This window comes from Haliotis rubra, unplaced genomic scaffold (assembly GCF_003918875.1).
Source record: "Haliotis rubra isolate DU_JTF1 unplaced genomic scaffold, ASM391887v1 Scf579, whole genome shotgun sequence".
NCBI lineage: Eukaryota > Metazoa > Mollusca > Gastropoda > Lepetellida > Haliotidae > Haliotis > Haliotis rubra.
This window is the reverse complement of record NW_025767278.1, coordinates 622,546-644,695: the sequence shown is the minus strand read 5'-3', so window position 1 is coordinate 644,695 and position 22,150 is coordinate 622,546. Positions and strand designations below refer to the sequence as shown.

At 40.9% G+C, this 22,150-nt stretch overlaps 1 protein-coding gene across 2 annotated transcripts; it reads left to right on the top strand.

The window, feature by feature from the left end:
- The first annotated feature begins 1,891 nt into the window (after positions 1 to 1,891).
- Positions 1,892 to 21,273, top strand: LOC124254642. 2 transcript variants are annotated; one of them, XM_046688486.1, is made up of 5 exons: positions 1,892 to 1,965; positions 14,823 to 15,002; positions 17,315 to 17,578; positions 18,513 to 18,760; positions 19,729 to 21,273. In XM_046688486.1, the coding sequence occupies exons 1-5, from the start codon at positions 1,922 to 1,924 to the stop codon at positions 20,394 to 20,396; spliced, it is 1,404 nt and encodes a 467-aa protein (XP_046544442.1). In that variant the 5' UTR covers positions 1,892 to 1,921; the 3' UTR covers positions 20,397 to 21,273. The 2 variants fall into 2 exon arrangements, with proteins under 2 accessions (XP_046544442.1, XP_046544441.1); XM_046688485.1 differs by lacking the exon at positions 1,892 to 1,965 and adding an exon at positions 11,331 to 11,770.
- The last annotated feature ends 877 nt before the right edge of the window (positions 21,274 to 22,150 follow it).

Below are 22,150 nucleotides of genomic sequence, written 5' to 3'. Positions count from 1 at the left end.
TACACACCCAGGTATAATGCTTAAACAAGGAATGGCTATCCGATGGTGATGGATCTGATGATCGTATCATAGTTATGTTTCAGAACCTCACTTTGCGACTGTTTTTAGTTCGCTCAAATCCGGTTTTCAAGTGTATGCTTTCTTGTGCCCTGGAGTTTTCATGACATTACAGAATAGTACAGGTCAGAAAGGATAGGACATTATACTGTTGAAATTACACAGTGCAACTCAGTCTTACATGTTTACGAAAGTGGGGGTGTTTATTAGATCTATGTACTGATGTGGGCATGGCTACTCCTTGGTCTACTGGAACAGGGTGCTACTTGGCCATCTTCTCACTTCGTTCTTGTCTGGTGGTCAAGGATTCTGGCTGCTTGACCTTGTGGGCCTGAGACCTGGTCAGACGTATGTCCTGTTTAGGACTTCCTAGAAATTATGAAACATATCTTAGCAATGTAGCGCAAAAGGTTACTGATTAAATAGAGTATCATCCGAGTGGCTTTTGATATGAAACACATCACCACGAGTTGATAAAGTTACAAATAGCCGAGGCTTTTATCAAAGAGTATTGACATATTTGATATCAGAAGACACGAGGGTGAGATTCTATTTATCATCAAAACTCAATCTTCATTAGTTTTCAATGAAAAACGGTTCTGCAATTTCACTTTCAGTGCAGCGATGTCATAGCACTGTGACATGACGTCATATCATTCTCAGGGCATTGTACAAAATCGACAGTACTGTCAAAATTATCTGACACAATCAATATCTCCTGTGGAAAACAGTTTTGGATGATAAATGTGATTACCTTTATCACTGAAATTGAAATAATGTCTGTCATAAAATAAAATGCTATATCAAACATCATGGAACCATTGTCGTCAGGATTTGTTATGGTCGTTTCGCTGCTTGACACTTATACCGTTTAAGATATGATGGAGAGTATTTGGGGGCATTGTAAATTTTTGCTTTAGTTCGTATTGACTTGAATAAGTTATGTGTTTGTACTTCCTTGTCTATCGGTGCAGTATGAGGCATCGTGAATATAATACCATTATATAACCTCGGTCGATAACATAACGTAATGCTTGATTATCACGTGGGAAATCAGGTCAGGCCCCTCATCATCGGTGGGAGATTTATGCCCGGCAAACATAAACTCACGTACAAAAGAAAATACACATTTTGTGCTTTGGACTTGTTTACAAAACCTTAAGTGTTTGAAAGTGTTTTGATTGGGACTTACAATTAAGAAGCACTGTGTATTTCTTGCTAAGCATGCGAAGTTTTGGAGCAATAGTCCTAACAATAATATGTGTGTATTTTCTTTTCAACGTCAGTATATTGTATCCGCATGTGATGAGTTGTAATGCCTCAACATCCAAGACAATCCACCCACCGAATCACCGGTCAGCAAGTGTGGCGTGTTATCACGCTAGACGTGTTTTACGCCAGTGCATACGAAATCCTTCATAACGATATCATGTGACATCTATATGAAATTTAAGGAACTCGAATACTGCTCTAAAGTGATTCATTTATTTTCGCATCTACTTCAATCTGAAGACAGCCAACAACACCTCTATAAATATCGCTTACGGGTTCATGATTTAGAACGGGACCAGCAATCCTCGTTTCGATGTATATATATTGCTTACGTGTTCTCAATTTAGAACGTGACCAGCTCTCAAAGTAGTAATTTGCAACGTCATTGTACAACATGAGATGTTTAATTCGATGTACCTCGTTTATCCTTCCCATCAGAAGGAAGGGAAGATAACTCTGCATCTACTGCCGCTCCTTTGTCATCCAGGCGGCTCCTTTTCGCATCTGCCGCGGGGGGTGGCTCTTTCTTCCTCTTGGGAGGGCTCCTTGGCGGAGATGTTTTAGTGGGCTTCTTTGGCGCCATGTTTTCTAAATGTCTTCAGCGCTGTCTAAAGAAAATGACAGGTCAAAAGACAGGTAACATTTTCAACATTTTATTTTGTGACATCGTATTTGTATACAGTCTGGATTGTCAGGCCAAACACTCCACTCTATAATGTCCTTGTCTTTTTTCTTCACAGATGGGGCGGTGGGATAGCCTGATAGTTACAGCGTCACCCCAGCGATCCTATTTAAATGCTTGTGTACGAGCCACCATGACACACACCACTGATGAATGGAGGTTATGCGAGGCTATGAAGCCAACTGTGTATTCCCCAGGAATGAAACATGTTTTCCCGAGAAATGGCATTACTGTAGAATTTTGTAGCGGGGTGTGCACATCAATGCAGGTAGCCTGCAATGAATGTTTTGACATGGGTGTCTCCTGTAATGTGACCTGGAATGTGAGACTACAGATATACTACATGTACGTATTGTCTGTCGCCTGATGTATTTCCCAATACATTGCGTATCTCTTGCTTCATTCCTCTCTGGGGCGGTAGGGTAGCCTAGTGGTTAAAGCGTTGGCTCGTCACGCCAAAGACCCGGGTTCGATTCCCCACATGGGTACAATGTGTGAAGCCCATTTCTGGTGTCCCCCTCCGTGAATATTGCTGGAATTTTGCTAAAACACACGGCGTAAAGCAATACTCACTCACTCTTCACATATAATGGCTGTTCAAAATGAGCCGCAATGTACACGGACATCACTGTATAGAGTAATATACGCGGACCCTGCGTCTCACTTATCGTTATGTATTTATCGTCAATTGTGGTGTATATGTAGTTGTGAGCGTGTAGGACATGTGACACATTTGAGGTAGCATATCAACAGATACAAATTAGAAATCACATCTTCTGTATGATAAATTATATTCTTGTTTTAAAGTCGGACCCAGATCATCACAACATATCTGTTAAATAGCAAAAGAAGAATACTCTCCACACCCAGTGTGGAAGGTATCATAATTATGTAAATATGTCATAGTTTTGGAATTGCGTTTTCCAGTAGAGGGTAAATCGGATTCACACACTGTGTCGACGTTTAAATAGTGACTATGGTTTTACGCCGCTTTTAGCAATATTCCAGCAATATCACGACGGGAACACCAGAATTGGGCTTCACACATTGTACCCATGTGGGGAATCGAACCCGAATCTTCGGCGTGATGAGCCAATGCTTTAACCATTATGCTGCCCCATCGCCCCGTCAACGTTTATATCTTAAGACTATCCCAACTGGAGCCCCTAAGAATTAACAACTTCTGAAATGTTGTCTGCAGTATTACTAAGTCAGTTCCATCAGTTACCAACCGCACGGAGGATATAGCAGTTTCATTGTGATCAATTTATATCCAAAAATTATAAAACATACAAAAGCATGACAGTTTTCCTTTTGCCGCATACTGACTGATCTTTGATAAATTATTGAAGCTGGACACTATTTGTATAACCGATAAGAAATACAAACGAGACAATTTCTTGACCATAACTGATTAAGTGATAAAAAAATTATTACATACCTGTCTGCTTGCCTTGTTTCAATGTCAAGTGTACACGGGGTAGCCGTGTGGCCTCTGTACAGGCATAAAAATAGACATTACATCGAAGTTCAATATAACTGTAACGCTGATCAGTGTGACCTTCACTTCCTGGTCCACGTGTAGGTATCAGTGCATTCAGTTTGGCCTTCTTGGAAATATAATTGTACAATAAGCGATAGACAGAAATACCATTATCATTTCTTGGAATCGATAAAAGTTCTAAAATAAGGAAGGTGTATTTCATAATCTGTTGATAATCTATCGATAATCTACTGATAATCTACTGATAGTCTATTGGTAATCTATTGGTAATCTCTTGCTAATCTGGGGGAGGGGGCTAGTAGTTAAAGCGTTCGCTCATCACGCCGAAGACACGGGTTCGATTCCCCACATGGGGAAGACCATTTCTGGTGTCCCCCACCGTGATGTTGCTGGAATATTGCTAAAAGCGGCGTAAAACCATACTCACTCACTCACTCACTCGATAATCTGTTGACAATCTATTGAAAGTCTCTTGATAGTCTCTTAATAATCCATTTATAATCTGTTGATAATCTCTTAATAATCTATTGATATTCTTTTGATAATCTATAATTTGTTATCTATTGATAATATTTTGATAAAATATCTATTGATGATCTGTTGTTTGTATTTCCATATAACAATGGATTTGATAATAGATATTTTGTCTGAACTTGTTCGTTTGTATGAAGTCAGACGAAAACAAACACTGCGTCTGTTTATGTGGGACGGTGGTCTGGAAATAGACTACTTTGATCTATCTAAATAAATATCTAGGAAATATAATGTTCAAGTAATTAAGGACTATTTTGGCGAACACCAGTTGTCAGTGATCCATTCATAAAATGTTCACAGCCATTTTTCCCTATACACCAATCGGAATTGTTCCTGTGGAGAATCGAGACTGGGTGTATTTTTTATACTGACTGTATTCTCTAAGAACAATTATACATTTTTATTCACGATCATATACAGGATTATCATCTTCCCTTTAAGTTCTATTTCCCTTTTTCATTATTATATGGGTTATTACTTTTTCCACAGAAAAGGGTCCGTTTTAAAAAAAACACACTTATCGCATTTGTTGTCTGACTCTCTATTGTGTTGAGGTTATTCAAATCAGTATACAGTTTATATATACCTACATCTGTGAACTGAATTATCCTACGCGGATCATGTTCCAGTCAATTCAGCGTGTGCAATGGTCAAAAGTATGGTCATAATAAATTAACTTCGAGAGTCCCATAGCTTTCAGTTTCTTCAGGTTTCCGTGATTTAGTTGGAATATAGTTGACTGTGGTGCTACAAAACCTTCACTCACATAAATTAAGACAAGTAAACATTAGTTACACTTTTAGACTCTGCACTCTGATATCGGATTCGAAATACACACAGTGGCTCTGCAAACAGTGCAACAATGCGCGACACAGCCTACCAGTTACAAACAAACAAGTCCCCAACGATAGCCCTGTATCAGGCTAACGGCTACCCGATCAGGGACATTTGGCCCCGTGCCCAATTGTGTCAGCTCTTACAGTTCTATTAGCGACTGTCCATTTTATATCAGTTTACCGAGTAACATAAGGAAATGAACATGTGATTTTGCTTGTTTGTTTATTGTTGTATTGCTGACGAACATCAGTTAGGTCCAGAATGACTGACCGGGATAGTGAGTGCGTGAGCGAGTATGATTTTACGCTGCGTTTGGCAACATCACGCCGGCGGACACCAGACATGGGCTTCACACATTGTACCCATGTGGGGGAATCAAACCCGGGCCTTTTGCGTGACGGGCGAACGCTGTAACCACTAGGCTACCCCACGACTGACCGGGATAAAACAAGGGTGTATGATACCTCATATCGCCGTAAGATCCTATTTACATGCTTGTGTACGAGCCACCATGACACCACTGATGAATGGAGTTTATGTGAGGCTATGAAGCCAACTGTGTATTCCCCAGGAATGAAACATGTTTTCCCGACAAATGACATTACTGTAGAATTTTGTAGCGGGGTGTGCACATCAATGCAGGTAGCCTGCAATGAATGTTTTGACATGGGTGTCTCCTGTAATGTGACCTGGAATGTGAGACTACAGATATACTACATGTACGTATTGTCTGTCGCCTGATGTATTTCCCAATACATTGCGTATCTCTTGCTTCATTCCTCTCTGGGGCGGTAGGGTAGCCTAGTGGTTAAAGCGTTGGCTCGTCACGCCAAAGACCCGGGTTCGAATCCCCACATGGGTACAATGTGTGAAACTCATTTCTGGTGTCCCCCTCAGTGATGTTGCTGGAATATTACTTAAAGCGGCGTAAAACCAAACTCAGTCAGTCAGTCATTTCTCTTTGCTCATTTACGAGCGCTTCTTCTCTCATTCTCACTCTGTTGTAATACCAGTAGTATCTTGTGCATTACCTGTTCCGTGACGTAGGCATCTTCAAATTTATGTCACGCTACGGCCGAGGTGAGTTGTTACATCCCTCGGCCTTACGTCATCTTCTACTGATGTCCCATTCAAGTTCAATTTATTTCTGTAATAGGGGCCATAGGCCCAGAGTACAAACAATACATAGCATTGTGTTTTGGTGGCTCTTACATAAGAGCGTGAATGGCATAATGATACAAGCAGATACATTGTACAATTAAACAGTAATAATTATAGTTTGACAATATGATAATGCAAAAGCAGATAGGGTTAACTCCCTTGCAGTTTGGTACAAAATTCTGAGAAAGAGCAAGTCATGGCAAATTATATATGTATATAGTGATGAATGAGCACAATAATTTGTTATGGTTACAAGTCAAACAATTGAACCATAGTTGTAGCTGATGTCCTATATGTTCTACAGGTATACACCTTTCCTATATACTTTCTTCGCTAAGAAACATATCATCATAAAGGTTCGTAATATTTTTAATATATCTATTATATATCTATTATAAGGCATCGCGTTGCACGAGCTTACTACTTAAACACTGGCACCAGCACGTAAATAAGTGGGAGTGATGTCTACTTTCCTTAATTTGCTCATAATATTCTTCTTTGTATAAAGTGCAATATTATACCGTAAATACCATATTATAAATGTAATTTGTGGTAAAATTGGTCACTTCATGTCACACTACGGCCCAGGTGAGTTGTGACACCCCAAGGCCATAAATCGTCTTCTACTGATATCTTAGATGGGGTTTTTTCAGAATATACGACATTTTAACCAATTACGCCTCAGTCCGATTATCTGCGACCAGGACCCGCGACATGTCTAACATTAATAAGCCTGGTTTCGATCTCCAGCAACCTGAGCTCGAGCCGACATAATGCGTGTGGTGATGTTATTGTGTTAATGTTAACCATTGTCGATAATATCAACCACTAGTGTGTTTGTTCCAGAATTGATTATATACAAGCCTATATCATGGATCAATATCATTCAGATGCATATACATGTGTGGACACGCACGCACGCACGCACGCACGCACGCACACACACACACACACGTACACAGTACAGGTCTCTACTATATTTGGTTTACATATGACCATATGACACGTACAGATAATTGTGCTAACATACTCTGCATGTCTACAGTTAAAACGTCAAGAATTGAATGGCCATTCTCATTGAAAGAAGATCTGTCTTTCTAATGATACATGTATATACACTCACGCACACACCCAAACACTATAATACATAATGTGTTGTGTGTGTGTGTGTGTGATAAATGCATTTTACGCGTGTTTGTGTGTTTATTTTGTACATGTATTACATGCCTGTGTGTTTTAAATTTAATATATATATAAACACATACATATAAAACATATATAATACCTCACTGATGTATACTCTGCCAAAAAAGAAACGCATATAGGAATTTCAACTGTATTTTTATGTTTATTTTGAAACATCTTGTAGGCTTTTCGAGGCAATGAAATATAGCGAAATTGCACACTGGGAATGCAGACTTATCCGTCTTTGACACCAACTCGAGGAAAGTCAGTTTGAGTGTCACATGGAGACGTGTGGTGGCGCTGAAGTTATTCCCTCGTGTGACCACCGTGGACATCCAGAACTGCACGGCATCGCCTCGGCATCGAACGAATAAGTCTCAGAATCTCATGCTGCCCAATCGCAGCCCACTCTGCCTGTAGTGCCTGTGCGAGTTGCCGAAGTGTCTGGGGCTGAGGGTTACGGCGTCGCACCCGTCTGTCCAGGGCATCCCACAGATGTTCGATCGGGTTGAAGTCCGGTGATCTTGAGGGCCAGGGGAGCACATTGATGTTGTGATTCTGGAGGAAGTCTCTAGTGTGACGTGCTGTGTGGGGCCTGAAATTGTCCTATTGAAACAACTCCCTCTGGCGATCAATGATTGGAAGGAGGTGTGGGCGTAGGATTTCGTCACAGTACCGCTGAGCTGTCAGGTTGCCCTGGATCATCACCAAATGACTTCTCCTACGGCAGGTGATCTCCCCCTACATCATAACAATTCCCCGGCCGAATCTGTCCACCTGGGGAACGCAAGCGTCGGCTAAACGTTCACGTCGACGTCTGTACACCCGCATTCTTCCATCGCGTCGTTCCAGTAGAAATCGTGATTCATCACTGAACCAGATTCTACGCCAATTCGGTAGGTTCCAATCCTGAACGTTGGTGCACCATTGAACTCGATGTCGACGATGTTGTTGTCGAAGCATAGGGCCAACACAAGGTTTTCTGGCACGTAAACCAGCCTCTCTCAACCTGTTCCTGATGGTCTGTGCAGAAAGCCGCCTCAATCCGGATATTTGTCGAGCGTTACTGGTCACCGTAGCTGTTCGATGACGCAGGTGATGTACCCGGATGTAGCGATCCTGCGCCGCAGGGGCATCTGCTACCGCATTCTGCGGGCGATATCTTTCCCAGAGCCGTGAAATGGTGCTTTGGTGAACAGTCATGCGTCGGGCAACTGCACGTTGAGACTGGCCAGCTTCAAGCAAACCAATGGCGATATGACGGTTGGCTTCGTTTAGACGTGGCATTTTGCGTTCGTCAACAATATTCCAAATACAGTGAATAATCGACAGACAGCAATCAACCTTTTATACCCATCATTGAGACTATCTAATCCCAACTTTCACGTGCATTGCATGTGAATTGTGTATTCTGTGACACTACACGGCGAAATTGAAAATCATGCTGTTAAATACGGGTATTTTACGGATGGTGCGTTTTGTTGTGATGTTTCAAAACATAAACACCATAGGACTCATAAACAGAGCAAAACCTTTTGTAAAATGAATCACGTTTTAAGTCATTGCTACATGAAATTGCTATTTTCATGATGCGTTTCTTTTTGGGGAGAGTATATATACATAAAAGTAACAAATCGGAAGATCCTTGGTACAGATATAATTTCTTCAATTCTATATATACACACACAAAATGGTAAATGGTATTGAGGTCAAAGGCATGATTATTGACGTCCCATGACGATATACATGTATTCATAATTATCTAGTATATATGTCTAGGGGATTATAATACTTTCGTGTATTTTTACGAAATCTGTGTAATACTAAGTAGTAAAGCTGGTACATCTTTTCAGGCATTCGCTTTCGTTTATATAGGACGTCATGTTTCTATTTGTAAATACTTGTCCCCGTGAATGTACAAATAGCCTTCCTCATCAGACACATATGTGAATGCATGTCTTCAAACCCTGTTTCATTTTGACCCGATCTCCTTGATGGGAGCCATTTTCCCTAACCTTTCTTAAAACCATTGTTCATGTTTCTTTTGTATCATATTTTGTGTTTGTGTACTTTTTTCTGTTTTCATCTTACCTTGCTGAAGGAAATACCATGACTGTTTGCGAGGACGTAATGGTTTTGTTTGTTTATTGCCTAACGTTGCGTTCAAAAGTATTATAGCTATATCACGGCGGTCTGTAAACAATCGAACCTGAACAAGACAATCCAGTGACTGACATGATGACATCGATCTACGTAGCTGGTTTAAAATAATATTAAGTTGGACTTCTATTGCATCATTTTGCATGCAAATGCATTTATATTGCATTTGTATTCCTTTCCTGTTCGTCTTACAAATCTGTGAACATGTATATGTTTTGTAAAGGTGAACACGCGCTTGTTTTATAAAAACTTGTGAACACGTGCTTGTTTTATCAAGTGTGAACATATGCTTGTTTTATAAAGGTGTGAACATGTGCTTGTTTTATAGAGGTGTGAACATGTGCTTGTTTTATAAAGGCGTGAGCATGTGCTTGTTTCATAAAGGTGTGAACAAGTGCTTGTTTAATAAAGGTGTGAACATGTGCTTGTTTTATAAAGGTGTGAACATGTGCTTGTTTCATAAAGATGTGAACACGTGTTTGTGTTTATAAAGGTGTTAACATGCTTGTTCTATTATGGTGTGAACATGTGCTTGTCTTATAAAGGTGTGAACATGTGCTTGTTTTATAGAGGTGTGAACATGTGCTTGTTTTATAAAGGCGTGAGCATGTGCTTGTTTCATAAAGGTGTGAACAAGTGCTTGTTTTATAAAGGTGTGAACATGTGCTTGTTTCATAAAGGTGTGAACATGTGCTTGTCTTATAAAGGTGTGAACATGTGCTTGTTTTACATAATGTGATCTATGTGATCCAACCAGTATGTAGACTGGTCCACGTCCAGGCTTTTTATGGTAGACCCGTGAAAATTGAATTGATCTTCAGTAACCCATGCAACTAAACGGGATTGGTTGACACATGTCATCGTATCCCAAATGTGTAGATCCATGCTCATGCTGTTGATCACCAGTTTGTCTGGTCCAGACTCGATTAGGTACAAACCGCTGCGGGATTACACAACAAACCAACCAACCATCAGTGTCAAGCACTATACCACCCTGTAGCAGTCGATGCTTCATTGAGATTCAACAGTATGTGGGATCCCATAGTTCATGTATGCCCTAGTTCTAATAATTTATCAATACTTAAATATCAGATATATATTATATATCAATTGGTTCTGGTGTTTATAAGTACTAATACACACTGAACATGAAACCTTTCATAACATCTGAACAATTTCCTTTTCTTTGACTGCACACAATGAAGCCGCACGTTCCATCCTGACCGGGGTACTAGCTGAGTCACCTCTCTAACAATGACCCTGAAAGTCCGGGTTAGAATATTGATCTTCAGTAACCCATGTTTGTCGTAAGAGGCGACTAACGGGATCGGGTGGTCAGGCTCGCTGACTTGGTTGACACATGTCATCGGTTTCCAATTGAGCAGATCGATGCTCATGCTGTTGACCACTGGATTGTCTTGTCCAGACTTGATTATTTACAGACCGCCACATTATAGCTGGAATATTGCTGAGTGCGGCGTAAAACTAAACTCACTCTCTCACTCACAATAATGGAGTGAGTGAGTATCTTTACGCAGCATCGACAATTCTGCAGCTGGTGGCAGGGAATCTAACAATATCAGACACATTAATTTGATATTCGGAAGGTTTGCAGCTGGTAGTTTTCTTACAGACAGGGTATTTTGGGTCGGTCACTTCTATAAAACTTTATTGTTTGCAACGAAAGGAGAAAAGGGGCCATTTCACACTTTTCAAGACACCCCATGCTTGACTCAAGAGGCAACTAATGGGATCGGGTAGTGAGGCTCGCTGACTTGGTTGACACATGTCATCGTATCCGAATCGCGTAGATGCTCATGCTGTTGATTATGGAATTGTCTGGTCCAGACTTGACAACAGTCGCGACGAGTATGAGGATTGCGCAAGTTTGAATGGGTTTCCCTCTCCGGTGTATTTGCGCATGTTATCAGTGTCAATAGACTTGAACAATCTGTATGGGACGTTGTGATGACAGAGGAATGCAAACGTATGACGCTGCGCTCTCATCATTACGTGACAAAGAAACGCGCCTCATATCCAGATTGTCTTGGATTCCGTGACATATATAACAAGATGATGTGGTGTATGCAAGCGTTGCTGCTCATGTCCGCTGTTTCAGCCGGGTGGGCGGGGGTTTTCACCGATGACCAGGCCAGTAAAGTGGGGATGTTTGTGGAGGAGGTAATGCGGTGTAGACAGATCCCCGGGCTGACCCTGGCTGTTGTGAAGGGGAATGAGACGTGGACACGGGGGTTCGGACAGGCGGACATAGAACAGGGAGTGAACGTCACCAAGGACACGTTATTTGGGATTGGTTCAGTGACCAAGGCATTCACGAGTACCCTCCTGGCCATGATGATTGATGACAGTAATGGAAGGTATGTCAGATATACCTTATTACTCAACCGTAATGAGATAACTCGTTCAACACGCATACAACTGCAATGCACATTGAGTAACATACTGTTTGCATTTGTCCTGCAGTTTCAGTAACAAATGTAAAACGTCACTGACAAATATCTATAACATCATAAGGTTTATTCAGTGACTCAGAGCACAGGCAAATTGTACTGCAAATAGGGTTGCGCAACAAAGAGAAAATGACCAGTCTTCCCATAAGCGAGCGAAGCGAGCAAAGGTTACAACGTGCTTCCCCGCTTCGGTTCGAAAAATATTTTAATATCAAAATAAAATATCGCCATCATCAAAGGTAGACACCCATTTCCTCACAGAGTTGTGCTCTCAGATTTTCAACCTCCTATTTAATAATTACTCACGTACAATATATTTAATAACATTTCCAGCGCAAATTGTGGCATGTCAAATCGTTCTTCGCCTCCATTACCCCTGCCAGCTTCCGGTTCAACGGAATGAAGGAACAAGATAAAGCAGAAATAAAACATAAAAATCATATTGCATCATTTTACTTTTAAACTGCTTGGGATTAGTTTTCTTACCTGCCGTCCTTATTGTTAGAATTTTCGTAACATTTATTCTGCAAAAAACACTTTTTGCGTAACGGTAAATGAAAACAGATTTAAATTTAAGTCCCCTGTTCCTTCATATATTTACAGAGCGTTGGCGAGCCAGACATATAATGCTTATTCCCAATACAGGATATTAAGAGAGCCTTTGCAAGCCAGACATATAATGCTTATTCCCAATACAGGATATTAAGAGAGCCTTTGCAAGCCAGACATATAATGCTTATTCCCAATACAGGATATTAAGGGAGCCTCGGAGAACCAGATATATAATGCTTATTCCAATACAGGATATTAAGGGAGCCTTCGCGAGCCAGGTATATAATGCTTATTCCCAATACAGGATATTAAGGGAGCCTTCGCGAGTCAGGTATATAATGCTTATTCCCAATACAGGATATTAAGGGAGCCTCGGAGAACCAGACATATAATGCTTATTCCAATACAGGATATTAAGGGAGCCTTAGAGAGCTAGATATATAATGCTTATTCCCAATACAGGATATTAAGGGAGCCTTCGCGAGTCGGGTATATAATGCTTATTCCCAATACAGGATATTAAGGGAGCCTTCGCGAGCCAGGTATATAATGCTGATTCCAATACAGGATATTAAGGGAGCCTTAGAGAGCTAGATATATAATGCTTATTCCCAATACAGGATATTAAGGGAGCCTTCGCGAGTCAGGTATATAATGCTTATTCCCAATACAGGATATTAAGGGAGCCTTGGTGGCCCAGACATGTAATGCTTATTCCCAACACGGGATATCATGAGAGCCTTGGCAAGCCAGACATAAAATGCTTATTCACAATACAGGATATTAAGGGAGCCTTAGCAAGCCAGATATATAATGCTTATTCCCAATACAGCATATTAAGGGAGCCTTGGTGGGCCAGACATGTAAAGCTTATTCCCAATACAGGATATCAAGACAGCCTTGGCAAGCCAGACATATAATGCTTATTCTCAATACAGGATATTAAGGGAGCCTTGGCAAGCCAGATACATAATGCTTATTCCCAATACAGGATATTAAGGGAGCCTTGGAGAGCCAGGTATCTAATGCTTTTTCCCAATACAGGATATTAAGGGAGCCTTGGAGAGCCAGATATTTAATGCTTATTCTCAATACAGGATATTTACCGTCCCAAAATGCATAAACGTAATAATCTCTTTCTCATATAATCTCATTGTAAATTCTGCTCTCGATAAACCTGATGATATCTACCTAAATAATCGTTTCCATGGAAATTTGCAATCTGATAGATATTACGTCAGAAGCTCAGTAACTTATCAGGCAGTCGGTATATCCTTAAAAATGTATGTTGAAAGCACATATTGGCAAAATAATATAACTGATTCTATTCGCTCTTCTCAGCAGTCCATCGGTCCGCCCACTAGAGTAACGGCCCTTCACAAAGGGAAACTACTCTTTTGTTCAGGTTCTGCCTGCTGTCATGATCTTACAAACTGCTGAGTGAAACGTTCACACAGCGAAATTAGGGAACATGCGGTTTTCGTGTTCGAAACCACAGGTACGTCACAATGTTAAGACTGGTGAAATCAAGAATGAGAATTCAAGGTGAATGTTTAGAACTTAGCAGATGGAAACAGGTTATTACAGTGTTTGCAAAGAAAAATATTTAGGTCGAGGCACACAAATGTATCTTAAATAATATACAACTTATAAAAGAGAAATGTAAAGGCGAAGGAATAGAAATTTGATCAAAGAGAGGAGACAATAGACATGAATTTGAATCTCAGTGTCAAGGTCACACAATGAGCACACGAACTGTGCAGTGAAATTTCAATTTCACACGTACAACTCGCACACCTGGCTGTTCTACCAGCAAGTGATCCTCCCTCGTAAGAAATAGCGAAAAGTGACAACAAAATAATGATCGTTTGTTAAACAACTTTCTCATTCGGGTGTGCACAATTATCAGACAAATCATCAGAGTTGGTCTGTCGATTTCATGTGACTGTGCAAAATCTGTTTTTTGTTGCAATTGTTAGATTTTGTGTTAGTGAGGAATTCATCGGTCTCAAATGATTGACTGACTGAGTTTAGTTTTACGCCGCTTTTAGCAATATTCCAGCAATATCACGGCGGGGGACACCAGAAATGGGCTTAACACATTGTGCCCATGTGGGGAATCGAACCCGCGTCTTCGGCGTGACGAGCCAACGCTCTAACCACTAGGCTACCCACCGCCCCTCGGTCTCAAATGAAATCAAACGGAGTATATGTGTGAAGCATAGAGCATTGATTTGAAACTTTCTTTCTGTGTACCGGGGACAAACAATTATCTAAGTATATTGCTGTTGTTTGTCTGTTAGCTAGATATCTGATATCTGAGAAACCTCTGTGGTAAATATGAGATTATGAGACCAGGTCGCATTACAGATGAATGTGACAATTAGTGTGTATTACTGTGTTACAGTTTAACATGGACATCAAAGGTGAAGGACGTACTGGGGCCAGACTTTGCATTTGTGGACGAGGACAGAACAAGGGAGACAACCCTAAGGGACCTTTTCACCCACCGCACAGGCCTCCAGACTGCAGTCTTGGCTATATTTGCTGGATTTGACCGAAACTTCACGAGCGCTAAATTCGCCAAGTAAATTTTTGTAATCATGAATATATATTATTTTATTATGAGGAAAATGTTCAGTCACCTGCAAGTGAATCTTCCTTTCTTCTTCAAGTCGCCGGCGGAGTTGCCTGCCTTACACTTACCAGTATCTGCACGAACAAACTTTCGAATCCACTATTCGTCCCGATCTCAATAGCTCGTACTCTCTAGTAGGTGCTCTCTCGTTTTTTCTTTCACGCGGATTACCGTACAAAGTATGCCAAATGACCTTTCCCCCTGTTTTTTCTATAATTCTGTACTGGTACGTCCTGAGAGTATTTGTTAATGTTAGTTATGCAGTGCACTCTCAGTCTTCACGAGCGTATACGCCTATCTACTTCACTTGGCTTTCATCATTATTTTAAAAATCCAAAGACGTTCAAACAGGGACGGTCTATTTACACTGAAGAGCGGTCTGTTTACATTGGAGAGACTGCCTGACTGAATTGAAATGTCAAGAGATATGCCCCATAAGTATGTCACGGCACTTCGCGAGATCTTACATTATTCAGTACTTGCGGTGACAAACAACGTGTCATTCCTTTTCGAATGGTCTCACGGCTGTCAGTTGACACTAGGGAACCGATAATCATTTAAGGAATAACAAATTTCCGATCTAACCATTCCTAAATTAGCCAACCATTACGACTATCAACAGCTGTGACATCTAAGCCTGGTTGTACACTTGGTCCGATCTAGTAAAGTCATGTTTGGCGGTCGAGCAATTTGGAACCAGAACTGGTTCTTAATTATACGTTTGTCACCGGGAATCTGGTACCGGAAGTAAGCTGGGCCCCGTCTCGCATATCGCAAGTTGGTGCGCGCAAAAGGGAGCCGGGAATTAGTTTAGTTCCGGAAGTAGCGCCTCGCGAGACTTACAGGCTCTAATGCATAGCGTTTAAGATTATCGCCTCTTACATAGTGACGTTTTATGTTAGTCTGCTTGTACTAATCCAGACTTATTCCAGTTTTATACTGCAAACCCACTGCGATACATTTTAACTTCAAGTCGTTTTACGCCACGGGTTATTGACTCGAGGCCGACCAGTTAAACAGTTCAACTGCAAATACCATTTATACAAAATTGTGTTAACGTATTTTGGTGTGAAACAGTAAGGTGATCAAATCATCTACCACAAGCTCTGTCCACTGCACCACGTTGGCGACTTTGACTAGTCTTTGCATGTGTTTTTGACGGATGCACCGGTGGGGCAGAATGCGTTCACCTTTTTGCGAACAACTGGTATCGTCACCATTTGATAGTGATTCATAAACACATGCCCGTATCTCATAATGTCATTCACTCGATTGTCCGCTCCAGGCTCAATTATTTACAGGTGAGGTGAGGTGAAATTGGGTTTAACGTCGTGCTTGAGAATATTTCCTATGACGACGTACATGCGTGTGTATGTGTATGTACGGCTGCTTGTACTAGCCCAGACTGAAGCTGTTTTTATAGTGCTAGCTCACTGAGATACCATGCCGCAGTGAAGCATGAATACCCCACTCAGACACATTATACTGACTCCGAGCCGACCAGTCCTTGTTGTACCCATTAATGCCGAGCGCCAGGCAGGGACCAAAAAGTACCATATTTTAAGGTCTTTTGGTATGACGCGGTCGGGGATCGAACCCGCGACCTTCCGCTCTCCGGGCGGAATTATTTACAAACTACGATCATATAGTTGTAATACTGGTAGGTTAAACACTATGAAGAATCACATGAGTGTTGGTCACGTGACTTCTGACGTCACTACCGGTTGTAAGATACACCCTTACAAATCATGGTGGGTGGTTCCCAAGGTGCTCCAAAACACACATGGCCATAAAATAGTCGGATTTCTTGAGAATTATAACCCTTCGTTAATCAGCCTTAAACCCATGTTATCCTTACAAAAAATGTACAAGATGTGTTTTTCTAACTATTTTCTTTACATTAGTATACATGACCTATAAATTTACTCTTCAGTAAACCTACAAACTCAACCATTTGCTGAAATGAATATTTTATATTGGCAAGAGGTGTATATTGGCAGTCGTGCCATTAGTTTGAATGAGACCAAATATTCCTTGGTCGTGTATTTTTCTACACGTATGCATATTATATCTGTTGTAACATATTACCTATCATGTAATTACTACAATTACCAACCATAATGTACTGATGACATATGAGTGGTGGTTATATTATTGTGTTCACAGACGTTTCCATGGGTATGTTTTGCTTATACAAATTACAAGCCAGCACGGTAACACAGTGACAAATCTGGATTCTAACATTATTGTTCTTTTCACAGGCGTTTCCGATTTCTTCCGGAAGTTCAACCGTTCCGTGACGCGCTAGAGTACAACAACTGGCCGTACGCTCTGCTCGGCCGCATTGTAGAAGTGTTGTCAGGGGAATCCTTCACAGAAACTCTGGAGAAACGGATCTTCAAACCACTGGGGATGAACCAGTCACGTGTTCTGGGAAAGACAATTACCCCAAATGCAACAGGAATGGCAAAACCGTACTTTTTCGTGGAGAACAAGCTCACATTAACGGATCCTTCCATTTACGAGTAAGATATAACCACTGAATCACTTCTACTAAAATAACATAAATAACGTAAATAAAATAGATTGTCTGAATAGTGAATCAGGGGGCAAGCTATCTACGTATTTGTTTTTGATGTTCCTTAAAAGAAAAACGCATTTTATGTACATTTCGCATGTTAAACGTTTTCTTTGTCCAATTGGAGATTCGGTATGGTCCAAAGAGTCTCGTATGTAGCGATACGTTAGTTGAAATGGGGATGATTGAAGGAATTATAATGGCCACAAAGTGTGAAACGCTCATGGCTGTGTAAAACCAGTAAAACACGTGTCTCCGTTGCTCACTTTATTGGGATTTGTTGTGGTGCTGCAGGGGCATAGCTATCTGCGAATACTTTACAAAATCATCTAAGATTTTCTTTTAAGAAATATTCACTCTCACACAACCGTGGTTCGGGTAGTTCCTTGCTCTATTGCCATTGTCTCCTGTTGCAGACGCGATTAAATATATACACAGGATACACACTGTGAGAATGAATCCTGAGGCGAGATATATATTTATTCACATTAAGTGAGGAGTGAATATAGTGAATATCGGTTTACGCCCCAATAAGCATCGTATGATATTCCATGGCGACGGAGAGAAACAAACAAAGAAACACAGGAAAATTCAAGCGTTCCTGTGATATTTTCCAGTTTTCATCACCAGCTTTGAGCTGTTGGAGGAAATCTGGGAATAAATAAAGGAACACTGCCATAAAGTACTGTTCCCTTATTTGTTTCCCTCAGTATATATTTGTCGTCACGAGGAAGACCCGGGTTATATTGGTACAATGTGTGAAGCCCATTTCTGGTGTCCTCCGCCGTAATATTGCTGGAATGTTGCTATAAACGAGGTAGAACTCGTATCCCGTGACGATGGGCTATGTGGTCTGATGTCGTGACCTTGCTTCTCCACAGCATACATCCAGGAGAGGCCGCAGGTGCTATTGCGAGTTCAGCAGAGGACATGGCTAAGTGGATGCACTTTCTACTGAAGCAAGGGGTGACGGAAGACAACTTCATGTTGGTTAACCCACTAACACTTGCGGGGGCATTTCAAGCCATTGAGAGTGTAGTAGACGGTTTAGCGATGTCCAAACCGGCATATCCTGTGATGGACCTGAAGTATGGATACGGTTATGGATGGTATATATCGACATATAGAGGTAAGAATCAATAATAGATTGAAAATACTTGCATGATGTTTGTTGCCTATTCCCAACACGGTATTTATCACAGGATTACCCGTTAAAAGTATTTTTGTTTCTCATTACTGCTCATTACCGAAACCCGTAAATGTCCGGGTTAGAATGAACCTTCAGTAACCCATGCTTGTAGGGGGCGACTAACGGGATCGGGTGGTCAGGCTCGCTGGCTTTGTTGACACATGTCATCGGTTCCCAATTGCGTAGGTCGATGCTCATCATGTTGATCACTGGATTGTCTGGTCCAGACTCGATTATTTACAGACTGCCACCATATAGCTGGAATATTGCTGAGTGCGGCATAAAACTAAACTCACTCACTCACTCACTCATTGCAAAAACAATTCGACCCGATTTATATTTTTTTACACTAGAGAAAATGCAACTTTGACTCTCAAAATGTGCCTGAATTTTTCATACTTCGAAGTATTGATTTTCTATCGGAGAAAAGGTGTAATTGTCCACAGAAATCAAGGGGTTTGTGACATAAAATAAAATATAATGTAAAAAATGAAAATCGTAAACATACAAATTTCAAGTCATACACCAATCATCTTTCAAGAGCGATATACTGTACAAACAACTATGGTCATAAGGAAGTGTAAGTTGTGACGCACTCTCGAAACATTCATTATTGTAATATCAACATTGATTGACTACGGAAAATATATGATTATGTCTGAACCTCTTTGCATGTATGAAGGGCGGTGGGGTAGCCTAGTGGTTAAGGCGTTCGCTCGTCACGCCGAAGACCAGGGTTCGATCCCCACATGGGCACAATGTGTGAAGCCCATTTCTGGTGTCCCCCGCCGTGATATTACTGGAATATTGCTAACAGCGGCGTAAAACTAAACTCACTCACTTTGCATGTGTGAATAACGACTTCATTTGACAATCTAACATCCTCATACTGTGTTTCTGTCTTGTAGGATATAAACAGATCATGCATACGGGCGACTTGATTTCTTATCTCAGCTCCCTTGTATTATACCCCGACTTGGACATTGGAATCTTTATAAGCGCCAGTGGAGCAGGAACAATGGATGAACAAACTGCGGAAAGACTGATCTCATTCTATATTTCTGATATATTAACAGATGATCAACCTTGGCTAAATTCTTCCACGGCTTGTGCGTTCCCTGTGCTATCACCCAGCCAAAATAATTCCGACGTCACGAATTCTGAGGTAGAATGTCTTGATTGTTATGTTGGGAAATACGGTGATTACCTGTTTGGTGACCTTGATGTTAGGAGGGGACCAGGGTCGTCATTGGAACTACACTACGGGAGGGTAAGGGGTTCTCTCAATACCACGGCGCATAAAAGTACATTCAAACTTGATGTCTGGGATCCCTTGAGGTTCCTTTCACGGCCAGGCAATGCTACGTTTCTTATCCCGGTAAGGTTCTATGGGTTAAAGAAAGGAGAGTATTCCAAAGTTGATCTCGGTTACAAGTATACATTTAGCAAGGGTATCAGCGTTTACGATGAAAATATAGACACAAATACCAAGACTGGAACTAATGGGCAGGGCTTGAAGGAGGTTAGCCATCTTCTGATTGTGTTCGGAGTAATTTGCATTCTCTTGATCATGTGATTGGGACAAAGAGTGCGATCTTGTTAACATCCAAATTCCTAGTTGTAGAATCTAACAATTCTGGCAACCAATGGAACTGACATTAGTGCTGAAAGACGTTGGATGTTAGTCACACATTCACAACCATCAAACTTATCAATATGATAGGATTTTAATATCTTGCATATGCTTCTCAAAATGCCCTAACAAGCAACTAGAATAAGCGAGTGTTATTTCTGCGGCTTCAGGTTAAAAAACAACACGTTCATTTAGATAAGCACTATATAAGATTACGTCTGTTATATTTTGTATTTATATGTCTTGACTACTCTGTTACTTATAGTGCAAATCCATTTTTGGTGGACTGCAAAGCATCCGTGGTTGAATCTATATACGACTTTAATGTAGTCTCATTAAACCTTACTTCTCGTTACCGCAAAACAAGATCTGAGGACGTCACAGGGGACATTCAACTGATCGGGGAAATGGCAGTCGGAATGTGTTTTCTACTGATGAAATCTCGAAAGGTTAACACGGGATATTCCGAACGGCATTTACGGGCTTTACGACCAAGTCACGAGAGTTATTTTGTTCAATTATTAAATTTGAATGAAAATCCTTGTCAAAAAAAATTTCTGCAAAGGAACTCGTCAGTTGGAAACTGGTCCAGTGTGGCTCAAGAAAGCTGTTGTTTCGTTGGCTGAGGTCGACTTCTTATCTGTCATTTCATTGGTCTCTCTGGCTGGACCTGTAATGCGTGGACCTTAGATATTATAGCTAAGCGGAGGCGAGAAGCAAAATCTGTTTATAATGAGTTTCACCACTTGCTTGACAACGGCATTGGAATCTATGTCAAAACGTCCCCTATACAGAATAAAGAAGTTCTATATCGATAAAACCGTCCTCATTCTTCATCTCAACTTCCTGAATGCCAATCAAAGAAGACGTTGTAGACGTGACACTGAAACTGTTAACTTCCGAAGTTTTCATATCATATTATGGATAGTGTACTAGATGAACTAGTGAGTGAGTGAATTTAGTTTTACGCCGCACTCAGAAATATTCCAGCTATATGGCGGCGGTCTGTAAATAATCGAGTCTGGACCAGACAATCCAGTGATCAACAGCATGAGCATCGATCTGCGCAATAGGGAACCGATGGGATGTGTCAACCAAGCCAGTGAGCCTGACCACCCGATCCCGTTAGTCGCCTCATACGACAAGTATTGGTTACTGAAGGTTCATTCTAACCCGGACCTTCACGGGTCACTCGATGAACTAAACCAAGCCGAAACACTTGGTGTTAACAATCCAGTCTATTTAGACGGAGGTTCTTGCAGACAACCAGGACATCCAATGGTGCTGGATTATGAAAGAGGCGGCTCACAGAAACATATAGACCAGTCTATACGATGAATTCCAGTCAGCTTATCACAGCACTGAGACAACCTTACTTCATATCAAACCGAAACATGAGTCTCATTAACCTATTCAGACAATGACCTACATTTCAGCCGATCCGAATTTTCTCGTGTGAAAGTGAAAAGAGACACCACAAACAACTATGGTTACATTGAATTCCAATACCTTGTTTCATAAGCAATTGGTATTTAGCAGTTAATGTTAAGTTTAAACTTTAATAACATCGTATTTCTATATTCTATTGCGAGGTGTAGGCAGCATGACCTTAACTAAGACGTCACAGACTGCCCCAGTTTGATGAGGTCGTTTGATGATTCACAATTCATCTGGCTCATTGGTTACACCTGTTACGT

What these genes read in the sequence shown, in the direction of transcription:
- LOC124254642 (XM_046688485.1), top strand. Translation starts at nt 11,361, where the DNA reads ATGACAGAGGAATGCAAACGTATGACGCTGCGCTCTCATCATTACGTG. An exon ending in ATTGATGACAGTAATGGAAG is followed by an intron (nt 11,771 to 14,822) that starts GTATGTCAGATA and finishes ACTGTGTTACAG; the next exon opens with TTTAACATGGACATCAAAGG. An exon ending in GTATATATCGACATATAGAG is followed by an intron (nt 18,761 to 19,728) that starts GTAAGAATCAAT and finishes TCTGTCTTGTAG; the next exon opens with GATATAAACAGATCATGCAT.